At 47.0% G+C, this 23,388-nt stretch overlaps 1 protein-coding gene across 1 annotated transcript in view; it reads right to left on the bottom strand.

Annotated features, from left to right (window-relative positions):
* LOC119455058 (uncharacterized) overlaps positions 1–23,388 on the bottom strand; it is a 178,423-nt gene that overhangs the window by 80,557 nt on the left and 74,478 nt on the right. Inside the window, exon 3 of the mRNA XM_049669032.1 lies at positions 4,121–4,186. Within this exon, the coding sequence (XP_049524989.1) occupies positions 4,121–4,186 (66 nt within the window). The remainder of the gene's footprint in view (positions 1–4,120; positions 4,187–23,388) is intronic.

Genomic DNA, 23,388 nt, shown 5'->3' on the forward strand with positions numbered 1-23,388 from the left:
GCATCCGCATAGCCGCGGCGCTGATACTGCATGCCTCGTGCGGCGAGCAGATGCAATTACAGTGGAGGGGGAGGTGGCGGGCCGATTACACGGTCGCGCAAGAGAGCGCCTGTACGGGAAGGGTGCCCCGCCAGGCTGCAGCGCGGACCTCCCCACGAGAATGTCCGCGCCGGCGATAAACAGTTGGGTACAGTGGTCCCCGTGCCGCCGATTCAGGAGTCGAGCCGAACCACTCCTGCCGGATACGGGCACGGCCCCGGTTCCTCCCCCAACCCGGCACTGCAGGCACTGCATGCGGAGGCTCGGTCGCGATGCGGAGCGTTTCGATTTATACGTGCAAGCAAGCAGACTGCAATTGAACTAGTTACGCTCTATATAAGACGTATTGGTTCATATGTTGCTTATGACGAGATAGACTTAAAGAAAAAAGAAGAAGAAGTCACAGTAGAAGGGGTGAAAAATGAAACTGCGCTGACAAGCAAGACTTAAAGCTGCATAAATGGCCAACACTAATTCTGATTATATTAGTGATCTACTCTTTCAAGATTCAGGCTTCCGAGTATTTGGCAAAATCAGTTTAATAATCATGGAGCAAGATCCAGCCCAACATTTCCCATTTCGACATTCGCGCCCAACCACCAGCTCCACTACACGTCAGTATGACGTCACGGATCTCAAAGGATTCCCTTTGTTAGGGCAGTTTTTGTATGGAAAATGTTACCAATATATGCTGGGTTCAGTTCTTAATTGATCTCTCCAGATTGTCATGTACAGGAGCATGATTCAGAAAGCGTTTCGTTGGTATACTGGCTCTCTGCCATTGGCTACTCGCTGTCGCAAATTATGCGTCCAGCAGCAGCACTGGCTGAAATTTGCTCTTACGAACAATTCAAACGCAAGAATTTTTTGTGAATGCAAGCGCAGGTTTCTTGCCAACAAACAGTTTACAACCAGTAGACGCTGGTAGAATCCATGGCGTCACAAGCAGATAGTGCGCCAACTTCACAACGATTCTATTCCAATTATTTGCCTTTTGCTCTTCGTCGGTGGCCTGAGCCGCACTCAGCCTGTATAGGTTATATAGCCATTATCGGCCGTTCGTAAACATGGATCATAAGAAAGAAATAGAACAAAGCGAAAGTGAATTGTAATATTCATAACCAGCATTGAACTTTGCCTACATTTAGTATTTTTTGCCTTTTACCATATTTTTACCTCATCTCAGTGATACAAAGAAGACGCTTCAGTGTGTTCGATGTTTCTAAGTTGTGCTAGAATAACCTTACTGAACATTTCAAATTTTCGGTATGCGTTCCAATCAATGCACACGCTGCCGTATTGTACGATAGTTAGACATAATTCATAAAGTAACCACCCTATTTACGCATGAACTACGTGGAAAATGTGTAGAATTATCACAGTGGATGCGGAAACTTTCCGACAATGCGTCTAAAAGAGAAAGGTAATTGGCGTTGCAAATACAAAGCTGTAAGGCTTCGTAAAATCGGTGATGTCCCATAACACTCATCACAGAGCTCAACGCACACGCAAATCGTCCTTTTCAGGTATTAATGGTTATAAGGATCCCAAGCCACATACTGTACACTCACAGCGCTAACGACGATCCATATTATAGCAAAGCTATAGCGAATGCTTTCTTATGCAGCGTCGATGTGTGCAATGATATACAATCCAATGGTTACCGCTGATTTTACTTAGGGGGCAAAAACATAGTACATATCAGTGGTGCATGGTTCCAGCTAAACTTTCTACCGCATCAAAAAAATTAAACAATTAAAAAATATTCACCGGGCCGTAATTGAGTACTCCCTCCAGCACCACCAGTCTTCATCAGGGTCCGTACTCACAAAAAAGTCCATCCTTAAACTAAAGCTGTTTGTAAGAGCAGGACCCTTGTTCCAAAAAAAAAGCACAGAAAAAGAACTTGCGCTAGAAACGTTCGTAGCATCAAATATCAATGAATCCTGATGCTGGGAATATCATTAGCAAAGGCGGCGGGCCTACGGCAAACAGCTCTTACGAACGAGAAGTTTCGTGAATTCGGCCCCTGAGGCCAAGCAACCGTGATGCCTGACTTATTATTAGTGAAGGCAACCGGCCAATGGCGAGCAACACTTAAAGAAACGAAAAAGCTTCGCGAATTCGGCGCTTGCACTACAAATAGACACGCTCCTTACGGAACGGAAATCCCTGGACTGCAAAAAAAAAAAAAAAAAAGGGAAACTATTTTCAAGCCAAGGGCGAAAACAACCCAAACAGATCAAGATCCCAAAGACCGTTGCCATCCGCCGCACAACACTTCGAGCTGCCGGAAGAGACAAGAGACGCAGTAACCGTAGCCAGCTTTGCTGACGTCCGACTACAACGATGAAGTAGATGAAGTATGCGACACCGCGTGCCTCGTGTTCAGCCAACAGGAACGCCGCGTCGGTTCTGCATGCGTTGACGTCCGGGACCTGGAGAAACACGTCTCGGCTCGCACAGTCGGTCCTGGCGGCTGCCCAGCGACGGTATTTCATAAATATACCACTCACTCGTGGAAGAAACCAAGCCTTCGCGGCCTCTTGTTTGCCGCTAAACAAAGCGGCGAACCGGACTTGATCTCAGCGTCAAACCTTCTGACGCGGCGCCTCAGTGGTGAATCACAACTTGGGCGGGTGCATGCAGTGCTTATTATACGCCTCGAATGCCATCGGAGCGAGCTGTTCTTGGATATGCGCAGCTAGAGAGATCCCTGCAGCCAGTGGTGTAGAGAGGGGGGAAGGGGGGGGGCACTCCGGGCCCCTGTTCCCCCCCCCCCCCACCAGAAATTTCTGTGTAAGTATGCGGCATCCCTCCCCCCCCCCCGCTCCCTCACCCTCACCGCCCGGTCAAGCGCGTGCCCCCCCCCCCCCCCCCCCCCATTCGCGAAAAATTTCTGGCTACGTACGCCACTGCCTGCAGCACGGAAAGACACGGCTTGGCGATCCTTGAAATAGTAGTCTCTAGGCGACGAGCCACATCGGTTAGGTTAGCAACGCAGGACCAGACTCGGCGGTATTCTGCGGAGAAGTTAGGCGAAGGTGACTGCTTTCTTCATCTTTTTTTTTTTTTTTCGGGGGTCTCATTTGGTCTCGGATTTAATAGGGCACCATGCAATTCGATACTCTGACCGCTTCCTAAATGCACTTTCAATATTGCTCATTTTATTGTTCCTACATATTTCAATATTTTCTTTGTCGGTTCACTTGTTCATAGCACATGAGGTCAACAACACAATAACGACAACAGCGAGTTCGCTAGGTAGAGCGAACGCGTCAGGCTGGGAATAGGCGTGTACCCTAAGCGGAGCGATCAAAGCGGAGATTTACAGACACGGGTGGTTCAGGTGGATCACTACAGAATCGAGAGGCGTCCATTTTCCGAGAATCGAAAGCTGTAAAATGAATGAAACTCGCCTTTCGATGTTAGCAGTGCCACTGACTCTACCAACTGCTTAACATAAAGAAGGCAACGTTTGCGTGGTCTTCATTGGTCGTTGCTAAGTGCCACGTACGGTATAGTGTATGGTGTCGGGAAAATAAATCGTAATTACAACCACCACACCGACATTTTTTCTGTGTCACTTACAGGAGCGCTGATGCCATCAGCGCAATGGCCGCTAGCAAACACACACTACGTAATAAATACTAATTATTCATGTTAAACACGAGATCAATCATTTTTATCTCTTTGTTTCTTTGTGCATATATGATACAATAGCCGATTGTATCGAACGCAGTTAACGAAAGCTTTTATGCGCTTATTTGATACTACAGGTTCACTAACAAAAAAAAAAAAAAAAAAAACAGCAGAGCAAAAATTTGTGCAATTCAAATGCGATCTTTAAACCCTCAAAAACCGAAAACCAAAAAAAAAAATAATAATAATAATAATAAAGCCGCCCCGTTTTCATTCACCGCTCGTTCGAAAGTTTCAATGCGCTCAGGCCTCCCGACTTCCACTTTTTTAAAGCGCAAGCTATTTCGTAATTACTGTTTTCACTCGACATCCAACTCGGTAAATAACTACTCCGCCGAAAATCCGGTCTATAGAGAGGCAGCCCACCTCGCACGCTTACCTTTCGATCGAAAAAAGTAAAAAGCCCGTGCTCCTCGTGGCGCCATCTGTCGGAGGCTTCCTGAACCTGAAATGGAGATGGGAACGAAAAATGCATGCGCGTCGCAATCAGACAAGGAAAGGAATTGTGGTTTTCGCGTCGCGGGGCCATTACACTTGTGCTATTCTTATTTTGTTTTTCTTCATGTTTGTCAAAAGGAGCAACATTATTTTTGACACGTTTGTTGTTCTAGGAGCCGTCAGTGTGCAATAAATGTTTAATTAATTCATTCGGGACATTACCAGCAAGGGGAAAAATACAATTTTTGTTTACAAGACGGAAATGGATACGCTAAACCAATACATTTTCATCTGTCTAGAAACATTTGCAATTTGTGCACTGCTCAATAACTTTTTTTTTTGTAAGTCATAGAATTAATATCATTGCATTCGTTTCCTCATCTTTGCTTGTAAGACCTGCATCGTTTTGCACGAATTTAACCGCTCAGAGATGGGTAATAGCCGGCGCCGCCTGCAGACTCCAACATCTCCTTTAACGTAATTTAAAAGAAGCACTATATTGTAGCTCAGATCTTGTTGTAAAATTATCATTACTAAACTTTACGTACACCCGTTGCCATATAATAGACACTAAGAAACTTTTTTTTTATTGAGATAAAAATAAACAGAGAAGAAAAGTATTAGGTAATACTTGCCTTAGGTAACACCTTAACAAAACACATGCGATACACTAAGAGTAAATGTATATCTGGACAATATAAAGAAAAATAAGATAACAGATAATGAGTGCTGTTTTGCTCCACCTTAACTATAATAGATGTACCGGGATCAGTGTGATAATGCGCGCTGTGGCTTCGTTTCTTTTGACGAAGGCTGTACAGTGCACATCCCAAACACTGAAAAGCTATGATTGAGAACACAACATACTTGGCCGAATTGTCAGCCCATCCGCAAGTATAGCGTTGCATGCAGCCCATGTTCTGCAGCGTACACATCACACAATACACATCAGCCCAGCGTAGCTATTAACGTATATTAACAGGCAATGGGGAGGTGGCAGCTTTATTATTAGATTGGCAATTGTCGGAGGCAGCCGGTCAATCGCGAGCAGTCGTAAACCTGAGCGAAGGGCTTTCTGATTTTTTTCCGGAGAAGCGGTGACGTCGTCTTGTCAGCATCGCCAGATGATCGGATGCCATTCCCGATCGTTAATCATGTGCGTCGCGGAATCTTTAACAACGCCAAACGTATTGATTACTGTGCCCCTGATGCTGCTGCGGTTGATGATGATGATGACGATGATTCTGTTGGTGGTGATGTGCGCACTCCCTTTCAACGAGGCAACGCTTCATTCCGCCAAGCCCGTTTTTTTTTCGTTCTTTCTTCCTTTCCGTTCTGTCTTCATTTCTTTCTTTCTTTCCTTCCTTCTTCCTTCCTTTCTTCATTTCTTTCTTTCTTTTTTTAATGCTATTAGCCCCTTTCTCGGGAACTTACTCTAGGTTGCGGCATGTCTCTACGTCTCTCTATATATCAATGTCCGCGCCTAACCTCTTTCCTGCCAACTTGGGCCACAAGGCAGTCCATGATGAAATGGTTAGAGCACCGCGCTGCTGCGCTGGGGCAACTGGGTTCGAAACAAAACCGTCGGACAGACTTGAATCACTGGGTATATGCAGCTCCGGTTATGTGGTGCCTTTCGATGAACTTCTCTGACGTCAACTTGGGTACAGTGCTCTACGTACCACTGCGTATATATGAGCCACTCTGTAATGAACCTCTTTCACGTCAGCTTGGATCACCAGATGAGTAACACTGAGTATTTGTTGCTCTTCGATGAACCTATTTGACACCAACTTCGCGCGCAGGGTATTTGCCACTGGGCATGTGCCGGCATTCATAATAATCATTATATAAAACACATAATCGAAAATTACCCACGAACCATCAAATACATTGCCAATGGCATCAAGGTCGCCAATCATCTCTATAAAGGATGGACGCGCCACCAATTTGTTCTGCCTTTCCTGCGTATCTTGATCCCTAAACACATTCATACACGAAGCTAAACTATTGAAACCTAAGTAAGTTCGCGTCCTTCCATGTTTTTCCTTCATTTGCCCCATCTATCTCTAAACCGTCTCTATAAGCAGTCTTCACCGCAGATCCGTCTAAAGCAGCGCCCCCTACAGAGACCGCTACTCACTGCGTCCCGCGCCGCGGCGGCAGTACCGGATACCAGCAGCGCTGTATATATACACACGCGCCGCGACGCTGTACAGACAGCAAAGGGAAGGGGAGAGGCTACGGGCGGAGAAAAGGAGCACGCCGGCTGCGTTTCCAAACTGATCAATAAACTCTCATTAGGCCTAACGAGGAGCCATTTCTTTTTTATTCCTTTCTGGGAGCTCACAGAAAAGGGGAGGAGGTGGAGGGAGGTGAGGCCGGCATCGGGCATCGTCCACAAAGACGGCACATCGGAAGAAGCGAGGAAGAGGCGGGCGCCGGCCGGGTCCTCGCAGTGAGGCACCCAGCGGTGCATGCGTGGGCAAGACAGCAAGACAGCGGGGCCCATCCGTCTCGCCGGTCCAGATAAAGAAAGGGGGAACGCCGAAGAGGGCCGCGCGGCTGCCCGGCAGCTACGTGGCGGCGGGAATAAAGAACGTCCGAGGCGGGGAAAAAAAAGGAGGGGGAGGAAGCAGCCGCTCGGGAGAAGGGGTAGGGAGCTCGGGTAGCCAGCGCTGCCGAAGGTGCAACGCCGAGAAATCGGGCCTCGAGGAAAGGAGCAGAACCCTCCGGGAATCCTTTCAGGGAGACTCGCGCCGACGGGCCTGCCCCTGGCAGGTCCACACAAATACTCCCACACACACCCTTTTGGGCAACGGCTGCTGCTGGCCTTCGACGCTGCTTCCTTTCTACGCACTGTATACTCCCCCTTCTCCTCCTCCGCTTCCTTCACCCCTTTCTTCCAGGGCGTCACTTTGGCGCTTGTCTTCCCTTCCTGTCTGTTCCCAGCATTCACTCTTTTTGTCTTTTTGTCTGGCGCCACACATCGTGCCATGCCAGCCCAGGATTCCCCCGGGACTCCTCCTGTCTCGCGATCGGCAGCCGCTGAGTAGTAGTAGTAGTAAGTCGGGCTAAACTATTTTGTCTTCCGCTCCGCTAGTCGCCGAGCGAAGAACACACGCTGGACGGAAGAGAGAGCACGCGCGCGCGCCCTCTCTCTCAACCACTCGTTCACCCCGTCGACAGGAAAACGAAGACGGAAGAGCGCGAGGAGCGCGCCGACGCGTCGATGCCCACTCGATCAGCCTCCACTGCGCCAAGAAACGGAAGCAGAGAACGACAACCCCAAACAGGCTTCTCTCCGGGCTTCGAGCCGTCCCGTGCCCCACCCCCTTCGTGCCAACGCTGGCTGGCCACAGCAAGGGCGTAGAACGGAAACTGAAGGTCAAACAAGAGAAAGCGCTGAAGAAGGGGGAGCGAGAGAAACGAGGCAAGTTCGACCACTTGTCAGGAGTTTCTCCGATTTTGACAGATCGAGAAAAATCCCGCCAATGAGAAGCGACGCTGAGGGCCAAGAAAAGCGGCGGTGCTAACCAGTTTGGCGGGTTGTCAGAAAAAAAAAGTTCGCAGTTATGATGGATAACCGGCGCGCCAGCGAAAGCGCAAGAAAACTGGCCTATGAGGCCGCGCGGAGGCGAGTAAACATCTCCGAGGCGGGCACACCGGACTCACCAATCATATTTTTGAAGGGAAAGAGCCGCGGGGAGGCGGGCGCCGAAATATGACTGGTCTTCGCCGCAAGCCAACAACCTTGCGCGCGGGTAACCGCGCGTACTGATTGGCATCGGCCACTTGCGAATCGTGTGTGACGGTGCAGGTATTTCATGCGCGACGCGTTATTGTTGGTCCACTGCTAAGAAAGCACTGTTTTCGCAGGTGTTTAGCATAGACGCTTTATTCGTGACGGTCAAGGATATCCAGGCATCATGATTGACGCGACATTGGTGCGTGCGCGTTCCGAGATCGTAAGCGTCCTATTATGTTCCGAATATAACTTCATTTTTGAAGAGCGAAACCGCTTGAGGTATAAGAAACAGGAATCTTAAAGTCGGCTAACTGCATATTATTGATTATAATATGACAGAGTGGAGTACTTATGCAAGCTTTCTACATGAGCAACAAGCAATGAACGAAGCCCTTGATAAATAGCTCACGTCACTGCTGAACTTATGCCGTAACTTATGTCGCGGTTGATCATGCATACAAATAAGGTTCTGCATGCGAGTTCTAATAAATTTTGGACACGTCATATTTCTTTGGGAGAAAGCCGGCAAGGAGGTGAACATGCACGTGATACATCATGTGTCCATGCGTACAATAATGCAATATCGGGAAAACGCGTACCACTAATGCGTCGCACTTGTAAATGTTAACCTTGTGAATATTTATGCACAATAAAATTCCATTCCCGAGCGGAAGCTGTACAAAGCAGCCCAAGCTTAGGAATGAAGGAAAGCCTCTTATAGGGCGACAGGATTCAAAGACACGGCAAGACGTAGTATAGCAGCCGGTTTCGGCACAGGATCGCAACTTGACACCACCGCTGTCAATTTACTTTCTGTTGCACTCCCGCTTAAATGAAGCGTGGTCCACAGCTACCTATCTTCTGGAATGCTTAGATTGTAAACACTTCGTAAAGGCGCCGCGCTTCGCACACTCGACCTTGCGCTATATATACGGGAGACCTGTGCAGCATCCGAAATGAAGACGGAATGCGAGATGGCGATAGAGGGCGAAGGGATAGGGGCTGATGTAGGGGAGGGTAGACGATCGGATCTGCCACTGACGCCTATAGCACGCACCTGTAACCATATACTGTGTGCCGTGGTAGGCAGCTCAGCAAAGGTATACAATCAAACTCCTACAAGTGAGCGTCAGACTAGAGCAGTTCGGTGTATCTGTATAGAAGAGCGTATATGTGAAAAAGGTAAGGGTGTCGGGTAAGGCCGCAGGAGAGCACTTGTAGGGGGGGAGGTCGCCTAAAGGAAGGGCGAAGAGCGCGGCCGGTCCAAAGTAGAAGCGATCCGTTTTCCAGGGCGCGGATCTGATTGTTTCTATCGCGGGCCGAGGAGTCGAGCGCTGCCGGCGAGCCGAGACGGGATATGGGCGCGCGAGGCGGCGTGCACCCTCCCCGAAAGGCATCCATCACGCCGGGCACCCTGTTAGCACTCAGTCAAGATAACCTATCTTCGCCGGTGCGTTTCGTCAGCCAGAATGAATGGACGCGTTGCGAGAGCTCGAATTTCTCTCATTCCGAGGCTCGCGTCGTCACTTGGTTGGGATTGCTTCTTTTCCAATACTTGCGCTTACCTCCTTGTGTAAACAGAGAGATACCACCGAGAAGATGAGTGAGCGAGGGAGTGGCGAGCGTGCGCCATCGTTTACGTATACATCTGTATACTTTGTGCCCACCTGCAGCTTGAAGAGAATCCTTGGCGCAATCTTATATCTATATAGTTTTGGTTTTCCGCCTTTCCTCTTTACCGACGCGTCCGCACATGAATGGCAATGTGGGGAAATGCCCACCGGGCGGAGCAAGCTTCTTCTTTTTGACGGTACACCTGAGTCAAGGCTTGTGTACTCGCAAAGCTTTTGTATGTAGACTAAGTACTTTCCTTGATTGGCGGAGCGCAGTGATCGTCTCGCTATCACACCGATCGACGCCATCAGCTGGGGTGTCTCAACGTTAGCCGATAAGGCAGGTATATTGCTATATTGTTACGTGAGTTGAAGTCTCGCGAATGCACGCAGATGGTTGTCACTATATATGTACTCTATACTAAGATGCAGCGGATCTTTCTCGTCCGTTTCTACGCGATGACAACTAACATATCGAATATAATTAACAAAATAACAGAAATATTACCAGGCACAAGCGACGACATATCATGCTGTTTTCTTATCTCAGCTGAGAATCCAACTGGATACGGAACTTTAGCATGCCCCAGGTCACATCGCTATGGTTCTCACCATACGGCGAACAATTCTCCGCTGCAGAACCGTTAAGCCAAATAAGAGACAATTAAAAAAAAAAACTAAAGACAGCCAATAGGGCCCATAACAGTAGAACACAGAATTATTAGCCGATTGGACGAGATTGATTGGATCTACAAGAAGTAGAAATTTAAGTATATACGATTCGTCTTACACGATACGCTATAATTGATGTCGTAAAAGAAAATGAACCATGGCTCCATGTGAATTCTTCAGATCTGAACTTATATATATTCAGGCAGTAATAAAGGCTCTCACAACGGACAACGTCAACTTGCTTGCTTGCTCGCTTGCTCACTTGCTCCTCAAATAATGGCGCAATTTTCTCAAAAACAACTTCTTAAAAATGCGCATAACGTCGCCTTCGTCTGCCTGCTGCATTCCACGAAATGCGGTAACGCACGTTACCACTCTCGGAGTCTATCGTGACGCACAAAAACACCGCACAAGTTGCCGAGGCCGACAGTTGCGCGATAGCTCAGTGGTTGGCCCGTATACGAGTCAAAACAGCACATCGGCGCATAGACGTGAGTGCATGTGATCCTCAGTAACGAATCGTGGGCAAAGTTTTGTTTTGCATCGTTATATGGTGAGGGTAAAGTTGAGGATGAGGAGGTGGCCTGACGACGCCAGGTTAACAAAAACGACGACTGCACTCTTAATTTTGTTACACACGAGGTCAGGATTAACTAAGTGGAACTTATGCAACGACGTTTATGAGCGTAATGCGTAACGGAAGCGACAGACGGGCAGAACAAACCAAGTTTCCATCTTTTAACTGCTATCGCAGTAAAAAAAAAAAAAAAAAAGTAGATTCAGTATATAGGGCGAAATATATGCTGAATTTGACGAAGACAAACACTATAAGACAGCGTTGTTCAAGAAGGATGCATATGGACAGCGTGAAATGCGGAAACAGGCCGCAGAAATTTCGCCTCCGGCTTAGTATAGAAGTTCAGCAGGAATAAAAGTTCTGCATAATTCATGCGGCACAGTGCAGATATCACAAAAAGAAGATAGAAAAAAAAAAGAAAACGTAATTCGAGATCCACGACAGACAAAGGAGGCAACCGAGATAAGAAATCAGAAAAACAAAAGACGACAGCTTGGAATATTCGGCGACTTGGGGATGGAGCTGCGCGCGACACGAGGCAAAAAAAAATTTTTTTTTTTTTTGCTTAATTCAGATTGCAAGAAATTATGAATCGACGAAGGACAAAAAGAAAGAAAGAAAGAAAGAAAGAAAGAAAGAAAGAAAGAAAGAAAGAAATAAAGAAAAAAAAGAAAGAAAGGAAGGAAGAAAGAGAAAGAAAGAAAAGTGTTCCATTTAGATTCGATCGGCAAGATTAATCTTGCATTCCCCGGAGGCTTTGTGAAGGATCGCCCCGTTGCCGGGAGGAGGAAAAGCCCGGCCCCTCGGGCGACGATGAAACCCGGCGGAGTGAAGGCGCGCTCGTGTGCGTAGCGCACCGCTGAGCGGCGCTGGACACCGAAAACTTTAATATCGCTCCCTGCCCCGGCGAGAATAAAAAAGAAACGAAGAAAAATGAAGGGCGGGCACGAGAGAAATTGGGCCGGCGATGCGTAACAAAAAAATATATATATATGAAAGATAAACGCAACACGTCAGAAGCAGGACCTTTTGTTTCACTCTAACTTTAGCTCCGTACACGTATCAACCTTTAAAAAAATAATAAAAAAGAATAAGCTTCGACGTTGCTGACGATGAGTGCCCCAGTAATACAGATACGGCTGCATTGTCGTTCTTTACCACAAGGAGTGTGTGCTATATGCGGCAGTTCTTGGGAACTATATACGACATATACTATACACGCATTGTATCACAGAGGGACCTACAGTATAGAAGGACGGCAGCCTTCTTGGAATCACGCTGTCTTTCAATTTCATAGCCTCGAGCGGGCTGCGGCATCGGCGTACGCGATAATGACTGCTTCTTTGTCGCTAAGAGCCAGAATACTCACACAGCGATCGCACAATATCCACGCACCGGCAACAGCGACTCCGTCGTTCTCGCTGCATGACATGCTGCAAGCGCTCTGCGGCTAATGCCTGTGAGCTACCACAGCAATGGCAGTCGAACTACGTGAATCTTCATAGTGAGAAGTAAGCTATGATCGTGACCTCCGAGATCTGAAGGCTGGTGATCTCGGGGGCCTTATTCACTGTGGATCTCTGCTCTTCAGCGCGTTAGCGTATCCTCAAGAATGCTCGCGTACTGCTACCACGGTAACTATATAAATGTTGTACCCAGCGTAAAATCTAATTTTTGCTGTAAAATGGAAACAGCTATTCATGGTTTTGGCGTTTTGATTGTTCCGCGTCAGTTCAGAATGTAACAGCGAGTAAAGTGAAATTTATACGAGAAACTTTCTTTTTTTAAGCAGACGTTGCGTAATGCGTATCACACACAGCATGATGACTGCTCAGTCATCATGCTGTGACATGGATTACACAGCTTTTCTTGGTTGACGTTGCGTTTCATCTGACAAAATATAACGAAAACATCAAAACCAGCAAGGCTCTCATCACGTGTTTAAACATCCAGCTGTGGGCCTTTATGAAGCTAATTAGGTTACCGTGACAATGATGTATACAATCAGCAGGGGATCGATGCAAGCGCAGACCGTTTGAAGCCGTCTAATACGTGGCTCACCGGTTTCCGTAATATCTAGATTCGAGCAGGATCTTGCACTTGGCATCGTGTTTGCACATGTTCATTGTATTTGGACGCTTAGAACAATTATAAGCGCCATCGCATTACGACGAACTATGCCTCTGTAGCCGAATTCACAAGAGCCAATTTTAGCCAATCGTGAGGCTGGACATATGATTAGCGAAGGTAGCCAGCCAATGGCAAAAAAGCACATGCGATCGGAAAGCTTTGTCAATTTTGTCCCAATTTTTTTGTGAATTCGAGCTCTGATATATTCCACAGCCTGTTCTTGGAACGAGTGTTCTACAGCTACCCTTGGATTGTGCGCACCTTCTTTTTCTTTGCGTTCTTTGTGCTTCTGTATTCTCTTAGAGAACGACAACTTTCTCGGAGAATTTACGAGAACATCTTCCTTTGTCTGACGTCAGTATAGTTGAGTTTAATGAACACCTCTTGGGGCAATAATAATATGTGGCCGAATTCACGAGGCATTCCGTTCGTGAATGTTCTTCCCTGATGGCAGACCGCTTTCCTTAATACTCTGTCCAGCTTCACGATTGGCTAGAATTACCTCTTAGGAACAAATCCCAGCGTAAGTGTTTTTAGCGAATACGAGCCCAAGTGCCCGCATATATATATATATATATATATATATATATATATATATATATATATATATATATATATATATTGTAAGCACTATTAACATACTTCGTCCTTTTCATTTGTACATAGCCATCATCACGTTCCCTGTTCTTCTTCTACTTCTTCGCGCATGAGCTGGGGCGTTTGCTTTTTGGAATAAAAAGCGCTTGACAGCTCGGTCGGTCTCGGTCTTATAAAGTGGTGGAGGTACGTCAAGACCCCGACGTCCTCTCGCGTTCCCGTCCTCCCTGGAGCTACGTTCCGGTCGCCGCCTGCGCCCGGTTACCCCTACTATGATGGACACTTCCAACCCCGGCTCTTCCGGCGCCTCTAACCCTACCGCACAAACGACTCCGCCTGCGGTTCCCTCTTGGACTGTGACGTGCCCTCAACGCGATCCCCCTGTCTTTGCGGGACGCCGCGGTGATGACGTCGACGATTGGATCGACAACTACGACCGCGTGAGTTCTTGCAATAAGTGGACCGATACCCAGAAATTGCGGCACGTCGCATTCTACTTGACCGGTGTTGCACAGACGTGGTATTTCAATCATGAATCCGACATCTCGGATTGGATATATATATATATATATATATATATATATATATTTACAGAAAGCTCTTATACGCTTATTAGACAGTTTTAGTAGAGCGCCGCTTACGCTCCGCTCCGCTGAGATTTCACGCTCTGAGATACTGCAGGTAACTGCGTAGATTTCGCATTTGATAAGCGCGTCTTGCCGATACGCGAGCCGCGCGCTATCATCTCGGCTGAAAAACGACGAAGAGGCCGAGTAGACACGCTGTCACGCTCCGCTCAGTCGGCTTTGTAGCGGAGCGAAGGATGCAGTCTTCATTCAGCTGCCGGTATGAGCGTTGTTCGCAAGCCCCATAGCATTCCCGCTAAGCGGTTGTGTGGCATTCGCTAGCATATGCCGGTCTGAGCGGAGCGGACAGCAAGCGCTCAGCTTAAAACACTCTATTAGCGACCTCAGCCTGCCAATGGCCAAGGAAAAGGTACGCGAATTCTGCCATAGATTTTCGAAAAGTAGGAGAACTGAGCGTTGCGAAAGCATCCTGCGTATTCTTTCTTTCTTTCTTTCTTTCTTTCTTTCTTTCTTTCTTTCTTTCTTTCTTTCTTTCTTTCTTTCTTTCTTTCTTTCTTTCTTCTCCAATCAAGCAAGCGCGTTTAAAGCTCATATCAGCTCTGAAGTTACGCCACTTAAGGGGAATCTTGTGCTCGAGGGATGTTATGGAATACATTTTATTACGTAGGCTTAAGCAAGAAGCGAGCGGCAAAAATATAAAATAACGCAAAGTGAGGCTTGATATTTTTGGTTCTTCCACATTTCTCATCCTAAATTTAATAATTTCACGCTCACTCCAGATCCCCCCCCCCCCCGAGTAAAACATTTCTGTTTATTTATTTTTTTTTTTCTCACGAAGAAAGTTGAAGCGGTCCCCCAATACGGGAGCACAAATTTCAGATTCCTGGAATACTCGATCTCCTAATTCGACTTTGGATAACGTAAAAGCAAAGGGGTTGCAAGTTTGAAGAAAAAAAAGAAAAAAAAAAAAAAAAAAAACGGGGAAAGAACGGTGCAGCCTTCCCCGCACTGCACGTGCGCCTACGGCGAAGCATCCCCGACGGAGAGCACAGACCGGCCGCAAAATGCCTTCGCGCCCTTGCAGAAAGCAGGAACGACGGCTGCGGAGCCAGCGCCATTACATCCTCATCAATGGAAACCACGAACTTTACAAAGTCCCACTTCCCCCAAGAGCCGAGGCAGGCGGCGGACCTGCGCGACGCAAGTCGCAGCAGGATAAAATGCGTTCGTGAGATGATATATTACCGGCCCCGAACTGAAGCTCCGCCAACCGCGAAAGGGTTCCAGCATATGCACTCATCCTTTTTTTTTTTTCGTCTCCACCGCACCCGTGGCTTAGGATGACTATACTTTCAGTAGCGTCGCTTTCTTTTATTTATTTTTTTAGTTACTTTGCGACTCACGTCGATGTAGTGGATAGTATTTCGCGTAGTCCCGGGTACTTTTTCTGCCTCTTTCATATTCATCCTCCCACCCCCCTTTTTTTTTATCTATATAGCTTTTATTTTGACATCGCGAGCTGGCTGTGTGTAATCCTGGATTTGGCTCGTGATGAGTGTTTCATCTCTCGTAGTGCGGAATGTGTATTTCCCGACAGAGCAGAGTTATGCGCTTGCGTATGCCGGTACCGCTAAATGACGCATGGCTGTCTGAAACACCCGAAAAAAAAAAGAAAGAAAAAGTAGGAGAGGAAGTTACAGAGGAAAAAATGTCGAAAAAAGGTGAAAAAAAAAACTGTAGCAGGGAGACAGAGTAGCTGATTTGCAGAGATAGATGCTCCACTTCCGTCTAACATTAGCACGCGATCCGTGAGCCCCGCCAACTGACTATCTTCTTGGGGGCGCGCTTTTGTCTCGTTTGGGGTGTGAGCTATCCTTCCTGGGATGAGTCGTGCCAGATGAGACGGATGCGTAATTCAAAAGAGTTGAATAGTAAGAGCGCGTATACGCCTATAGCGCCGCATGCAGTCATGGGATAGATGGCGCCGCGAAACAAGCCTTGTGCACGAAGTTAGGAGATGAAAAAAAAATGTGGTTGATCCCTCTTATATAGGAATCGGTATAGAACACGAAAGTGAAACGTGTCTTCACAGAAGTAGTGTAATGTTTATTGCACATTGATATATAATGTCTATTGGTGTTTTGTGGCTAAAGCGCCCTTAGGCGTTGATGCACCCACGCTGACGCCTGGTGGCACGTCTCCTCCATCACGACTACCAACGTCGATGACCATGAGCAACCGTCGTGCATATGGAAGCTGCACTACGCTGCACACGCTAGCACAACGCGAAAGACGAAGCACGTAACTGACACACTAATACAACGCGCAAGACAAAGCACGTAACTGAATCGTCACCGAGTCAAATCAGCGCGTACAGCGCGTCGTAATTGCAGCCTTCGCGATCAACTTCAGAAACATTTTCAGAGCTAATTGCGGAGGCCACGCTCCGCTGTGCTGAGTACGGTGAACGCCACCTAGGTGGCGTTGGTAGTGCTTCTTGATGCCAGCGTCCCTTCGAATGCTGGCATCGAGGCGTCGTAGTGCTGAGACCACCGAAGCGTTCACTGTCGGTGCGCGTTAGTGTCATAATGCAGTACTTCTCTTTTCTGCTCGTAGGCGGCGGCACCGCCCCGAGCAAGAGCGCGGGTACACGGAGGAGTGTTAGATATATAAGGCGCGTCTGTGTAGCTCTCTGCAAATGCGTTTGTGGCGCAATGGGTTAAACGCTCGGCGATCTATCGTCGCGGACCGAGAGGTCGTGGGTTCGATTTCCAAATTTTGCATATTTGTGGAACTTTTTCTTCTGGTTTCTTTCTTTGTATTATGTTCTATGACGTATTTCCGTGACGGAAATACGTCAGTGAAGTCTTGGTGGACCCCGGCATAAAACACTTTCGTGTTAAAAAAAAAAAAGAGGAAAAGTCAGTTGGGGAAAGAAAGACCGTTGAACGTAGCAACATGACATTATAATTTACGGCAGCATGCGAAAATGTCTACGTAACCTGAGCCAAGGTGGTATTTACGCAAGCAAAGGTATTGAAGTGCCCTTACTATTCAACCTGCACAGCTTTACGCATCCGTCCCATATACCGTACCTATAACTAGTATTTATGCAGCCCAGATATTTGATTTGGAATACTTCGACGACATTGTGGCCTATCGCCTTATGCGAGAGAATTGGATATTCGCGTAAACCATCACATTCTGTTGCTTGCTTGATGAAAAGTATTGTACTATAGTATATATAAAATTACTTTATGCAGAACCGGGTGTGGAGTAAAAAAAAAAACAACAACAAAATGGGCTAATCGTACGAAGTGGCGATTCTCTTCTCCAAAGCCCACTCGGCATGTTATTGGCTACGTTCAAAAGGCACAGTTTCTATCTTTCTTACCACTATTTTGGTGTGCGGACTTACGTCAGGACGCCACTGGGGAGCACTTCTGGCTTCGTCGAACCTCGGTTTAGCGTTTACGGCCGCCAATATCGACATGGAGCTCTCTCTTCGAGTGGGAAATCTATAGGTGTGATTTAACACGTACAGGTTGCTCCGGGTGACGTACGTACGTGTTCGAACCCATGCTTATCCCAGCGTTTCGTGCGCTTTAAATCACTCGCAATCCCTATTGCTGAAGCAGTATAGTCGGAAATACGAGTATACCCTTTTCCGCGTGAATGAACATAGTTGCTACTTCAAGCTTTACATGCAGTCTAAGCCACCGGAAACGTAACCAATTATACTATATATAGATTTGAACGTTCGCTTAATTTTGTTGTCGGAAACACCGCGGCAATCTTTCCTGTGACAAACATAACGTCGCTACTATATAATATACTGTCACGTGCGTCAGCCACTGCGTCAGTTTCGACGTCACTATTTCGTCGCAGTACCCCTGCCGTCGATCAAGAGGATGCGACAGCTGTCTGCCTATAATGGACAACCGCGGTGAATGGTGCACCATAAGCATCGCTTCAAGAGCTCAACCATTGCGAGCGCCAACCTCCCAATGCATTAAAGGCACACGAAAAACCGTAGGCTTTCGCGAGCCGCACAAAGGTCACGCTATACGCGATGACACTCGTATGTCATTAGGCTGACATGACGCTGCAAAAGCGCTGTCGTATATAGTCAGAGGCGATTACTGAACACCGTCCCCTTCCTATATACCTAGCCGTTAGCTCTCGCACAAGTCGGGTGGTCATAATATACGATCGTCATGAGAAATAACCCCGGTCGAACGCACGTAGGAAGAAATCGAACAAATTGAGGAAAGCGAAGTGCGGACATTTAGACAGAGCACTAAGTGTTTCGTGACAAATGTGCCCGGAGCGCTGAGATTAGCACGTGTAAGAAGGTCCACAAAGTAATAATAATAATAATAATAATAATAATAATAATAATAATAATAATAATAATAATAATAATAATAATAATAATAATAATAATAATAATAATAATAATAATAATAAAGCCAGGCGAAATAAAAAGGAAGAAGAATGGCGAAACATTTGCCTATATATATATATAATATATATATATATATATATATATATAGCTTCGCAGTTTCTTTATCGTAATCCTGGCACAGTGAGTAACCACATGCTTGACCTCCGCGTGGCACGATACGTCGTTGTCAGAGGCAAATGTGCCACGCGGAGGTCAAGCATGTGGTTACTCACTGTGCCAGGATTACGATAAAGAAACTGCGAAGCTATATATATATATATATATATATATATATATATATATATATATATATATAGCATGGAGGCGCTCTATAAGCAACCACGCCTGGCAAACGCACTTTCCTTCACTTTTGGCATTTAGCAGCCTATATGTCAGCGCCGATAAACGTAATTTCATACTAGCCAATATTTTGTTATACGTCGCAGAATTACAGTTTACAACCTATTTGCAGCCTTGTTATAATTCATGAATGCCATTTTAAAGCTCAGAGCTTCATTTACTACGGTATAAATTAATATATTAACAACAAGAAAGGAATCAGTTCGTTCCATGTCCTTGTTGCATAAAATTTTTTTGGTGTTGCAGTTATATAGCGTCTTTTTTTTTTTCATTATTGAAGCAGCCACGTGTAGCCCCAGGTGGTCATACTTAATCTACCTAATCCCCAGCAGCGTCTCTCATGGCTTGCGTACCCTTCTTTTTTTTTTTCATTTTTATTGTTTGATTTTACGTTGCGGTATTAAATGGACACTAAAATGGTTTCTGCTTAGTGTCCCTATATAAGATCTAGTTTCAAGAGTATGTTTTCGTTAATTTTGCGGTAACAAGTTGATTATCAAAAGAGAAAGCATATTCCTTTTTTTTTTAATTGCGGCCCGACACCCGAGCTACATGTCAGTGTGACTCAGTAGCGTACCCAGGATCTAGCTGCCAGGGGGGGGGGGGGGGGGGGGTGTTGACAGTTTGCCAATACCATCTATATAGCACTATTTTAAATTTCTTCACGGGAAATTGTCAAAAAATGCGCTTTTTGTGAGTGTGCAGACGATTGCGCGTCTTACATCTTAGTTGCGGTACTCAAATGCGCAAGGAAAGAAAAGGGGTTAAACAAAAGAGGGGGGTTAAGTCGGCTTCAGGGGGAGGGGGGGGGTTGCAGCCCCCGAACGCCCCCCCCCCCCCCCCCCCGTCGGTGCGCCACTGGTGTGACTTCATGAATTTCAATGTATCTCTTCGTATATTGGCCCTTTTCGCTTAGTAAAAGTTCTTGAAACGACCCAAATTCGGTATTTCGTTCTTGGAACACAATACACCTATGTTTATCCATAAAACGTTAACTAAGCTAAAGCAGAGACCGTGAAAATCGTGACGTACCGACGAGGTGGTGCGGGAACTTCATGGTGGTGTCGCCACCTGCCTCTCGTTTTTACATCTTTTCTTGCCCATAAAGCTTCCTTATGAGTTTCTTTTTCGGCATTCTAGGAGGGTGAGTTACGCATACAGTCCAATTTATTTTTTATCCTAAGTGTTCCTTTAATTAAAAAGAAACAACGGAAAAACGTGCACTAGATAAGGTGCATGGAAAGCTTCCAAGGCCATTATGTGACGTGGCCTTTGAAGCCAGAAGGAGCCCACATGGGATAACGTCACATGGTACCAGTTGCCACTTATCGTAGTTATCACGGTAATTGGTAGCAAAACATTGGTTCTATGCAAACAATTTCCTCTTGACCTTTAGTTTTGTCTACTTTGCTTTGCCATTATGCTTGTTGTTTCAGTTGCCTTGTGATGATATTTGTACTCATTTCATTTGGCTCTCACCTTTGAGCCCAGCGGGCCAGTAGTTGCAACACATTTCAAGGAAATAAAGGTTAATAAATAACGCCAATGGTTCAGGGACGGCAGTTCGCAGAGCCGTGCGTATAGCAAGCTCTTCGACACGACTAAAAAGGAAAAAAGGAAAGAAAGAAAACGTGAAAGAGAAGCCCTCGATTGGCAAAGCAAGAACGTTTCAAGCTGAAGCATTCATTGTTTTTTTTAATTCACCGTCTCATGGCCATCGCGATCCCCTCACCGGTTTCTTATCGCGTAACCTTCAAACTCAACGAGCTTCGAAGTCGGGGAAAGCGAGTACCTCGCATCGCGTATACATTATATACACATACACACTGTGTGATTCAGCACTCTCCACACACGCCTGAGAAGTTTCGTTGTTCCTTCCCGCGCATTTCCCTCCCTAGCAATACTTCACAGAAGGAGATTAACAACCTGCAGATGCCGTATGAAAGCCGGGCACAAAATATTTAAAATATTTTCTCCGCGTCCTCGCGTGGGGGTGCCCGTGTTGGCAATGGCTCACTGCTCAGGGACTTAGGTTCAGCATTAAAAACAATACGTTGAGCCAGGAGGTAGCAGAGAGACAAAGACAAAAAAGAGAAGAAGAAGCAGAGAGAAAGGTTATCAGCCTTACACAAGCGTCCCCCAAGGGTAAAGATTTTTTTCCGAGTCGCGAACCCACGGCTCGGAAGAGAAACAAATTTGCCTGCTTTCTAGGACCGCGCATGGATGCGTACACGTCACGCGTGAAAGCCCAGCGCGCGAGCAAATCTGTCCCAGTTTTTATCACCCTGCTGAATCTTTTTGTCTCTTCGTTCAGCACGTTTCTTCTTTTGGCGTAAGTGTGCGTAACTGCGATTGTCCTTTCGTAACTTCCTTTTCTTTCTTTCTTTCTTTTTTTTTTTTTTTCGCGCAGCACCTAGCGTCAACATTCCAAGCTTGCCCTATAGGGGGGAATGGTTCCAAGTGTTCCCGAAGATATACGAACTTCGTTCATCTTCGTGGAAAGTTACTCTCTCCAAGCGCTGCATGGGTTTGGTGACGCAAGAACAACTAAAAGTTAAAAATCCAGTGTTTGCACATCCAAAAGCTACAGTCTACTATTAGAAACGCCGTTTAGTGGGGTGCATCAGGAGTTCAGGCCCCATTTTGACTACTTGGAATTCAGCCAACACTCGGCACACAACTTTCTCTTTTTTTTTTTTCGCAATCAACCCCTATCGGTATGTGACCCAACAGATAAATCTACTTAAACTTTCATGCATTGCCGCTTGCATTGATGTAATTTGGAGAGTATAGAGCGGTGTCAGCTATGTTCTTGCTAATCTGTGTTCCCGAAAACCATTCGCGCTTCACAAAACTCATGTTTATCGACGCAGAAAAGACGACGGACATTGCCCTCGGACTAAAATAAGAGAACCAGTCAGCGACTATTTTCACTATACTGCCTCTCTTATTTATCAATTCAAGAAGAAGGACATACATAAACTACCTTGATAGCGCGTTTCAAATACCCGCCGCCAACGATAGTCGATAACTCTGAACGTTTACAAGTCCACATTGTTTCTGGATGTTATACATTCGGGCTGAGACCGATCGTTACCTTTATTCGACATGTTATTATAAGCGACGCTGATGTGCCCCCGCTGGACGACACCTTCGACACAACAAGATTTCTTCATTCTTTCTTTTTTTTTTTTTTGGTTCCAAGCATTCATTGATTCCCGAAAAGGCCCGTCCTAACCGGCCACTTGTCACCGACAGCGATCGCCGTATCGCCACTCCATATATCGATCTGGGCCGTCTTCCGCTACGGAACAAACGAAACGCGTACACTTCAAAGGACCGAAGACTGATGCCACGCCTGCGCTTTCAGTTTACACTGCAAACCACACTGCCGTCTTGTGTGTGTGCCCTCCATAAGAAGGACGCCCCGAAGAAAGGGAACGGATATCGAAAACTCGGTACAGAGAGGTGAAATAAAAGTCGCACAACGGCGCAGGGGTGCCACTAAAAGAGAGAACAGGGAGATTCAGACAAAAAGAAATAGAAAAGAGAAAGTAAGTACGACGGAACGAATTTTACTCTGCTTTCTCTTCTGGCAGAGAGGAATTTCAAACGCGAAAGGAACAGGCGCGAAACGCAGACGACGGAACAGAGGCCCGCAAGCGGAGGCGAGCAAAGATGAAAAACAAAAATGGAGGAATTGCGATGGCAGGAGAGCGTGAGAGGAGGTTGGGAGAACGAGAGAGAGAGAGAGCACCGCGGGGCGCGGCAGCCAATCGAGAGCGCTGATTCAGCCACCGAAGAGAGCGAGGGGGAAAGAACACGGCGCGGGGACGAAGAAGGACGCCAAAATGGCTGCCGCACGACGCGCTCGTCCCGCGCGCTCCGCCCTGTACTCTCGCCGCGCCGCGCGGTGCTCCGTGGGGGCCGCCGCGAGCGAGCTGTGTGGTTCTACTGAATGGCGGTGGGCGCGCGAACGCTCTTCCCCCACGCGGGCTTCGAAGACGAAACGCGTCGACTGTTTTACGGCACTTTCATAGCTCCGGGCGGGAGAGGTGGCGGTGGTGGTGATGGCAAGTTTACGAGCAGCGGATGAAAAGCGACACCACGCCGTAAATCTGAGATCGGGAGAGTTTTAGCGCCTCGAAAGTGACTTCGCTTACGAGTCCATAAAAAGGCAGGCGCTTTTCTAAACGCCTGCCGCCGAGCGGGGAGACAGGCGTCGCAAGTGTGTATGTGCGTGTCACGGCGCGCAGTGGGGTGTCCACGGCTCTAGCACTGCAAGTTCCGGGAACGTGGACGTACGCACGCGCGCTCGCTCGCTCGTTCACGCAGCACTTTGTACGTATCTAGCAGCACGCGCTGCCTCTCCGCAGGAGAAAGTGATGACGAGGGCGAAAAGCCTTGCGAGGGGGACCGAGGAAAAAGAATGACGTTCGCGGTTTTTGTGGGAGGCGCCCGCCCTGAAGGACAAAAGG

Source organism: Dermacentor silvarum, chromosome 6 (assembly GCF_013339745.2).
Source record: "Dermacentor silvarum isolate Dsil-2018 chromosome 6, BIME_Dsil_1.4, whole genome shotgun sequence".
Lineage (NCBI taxonomy): Eukaryota > Metazoa > Arthropoda > Arachnida > Ixodida > Ixodidae > Dermacentor > Dermacentor silvarum.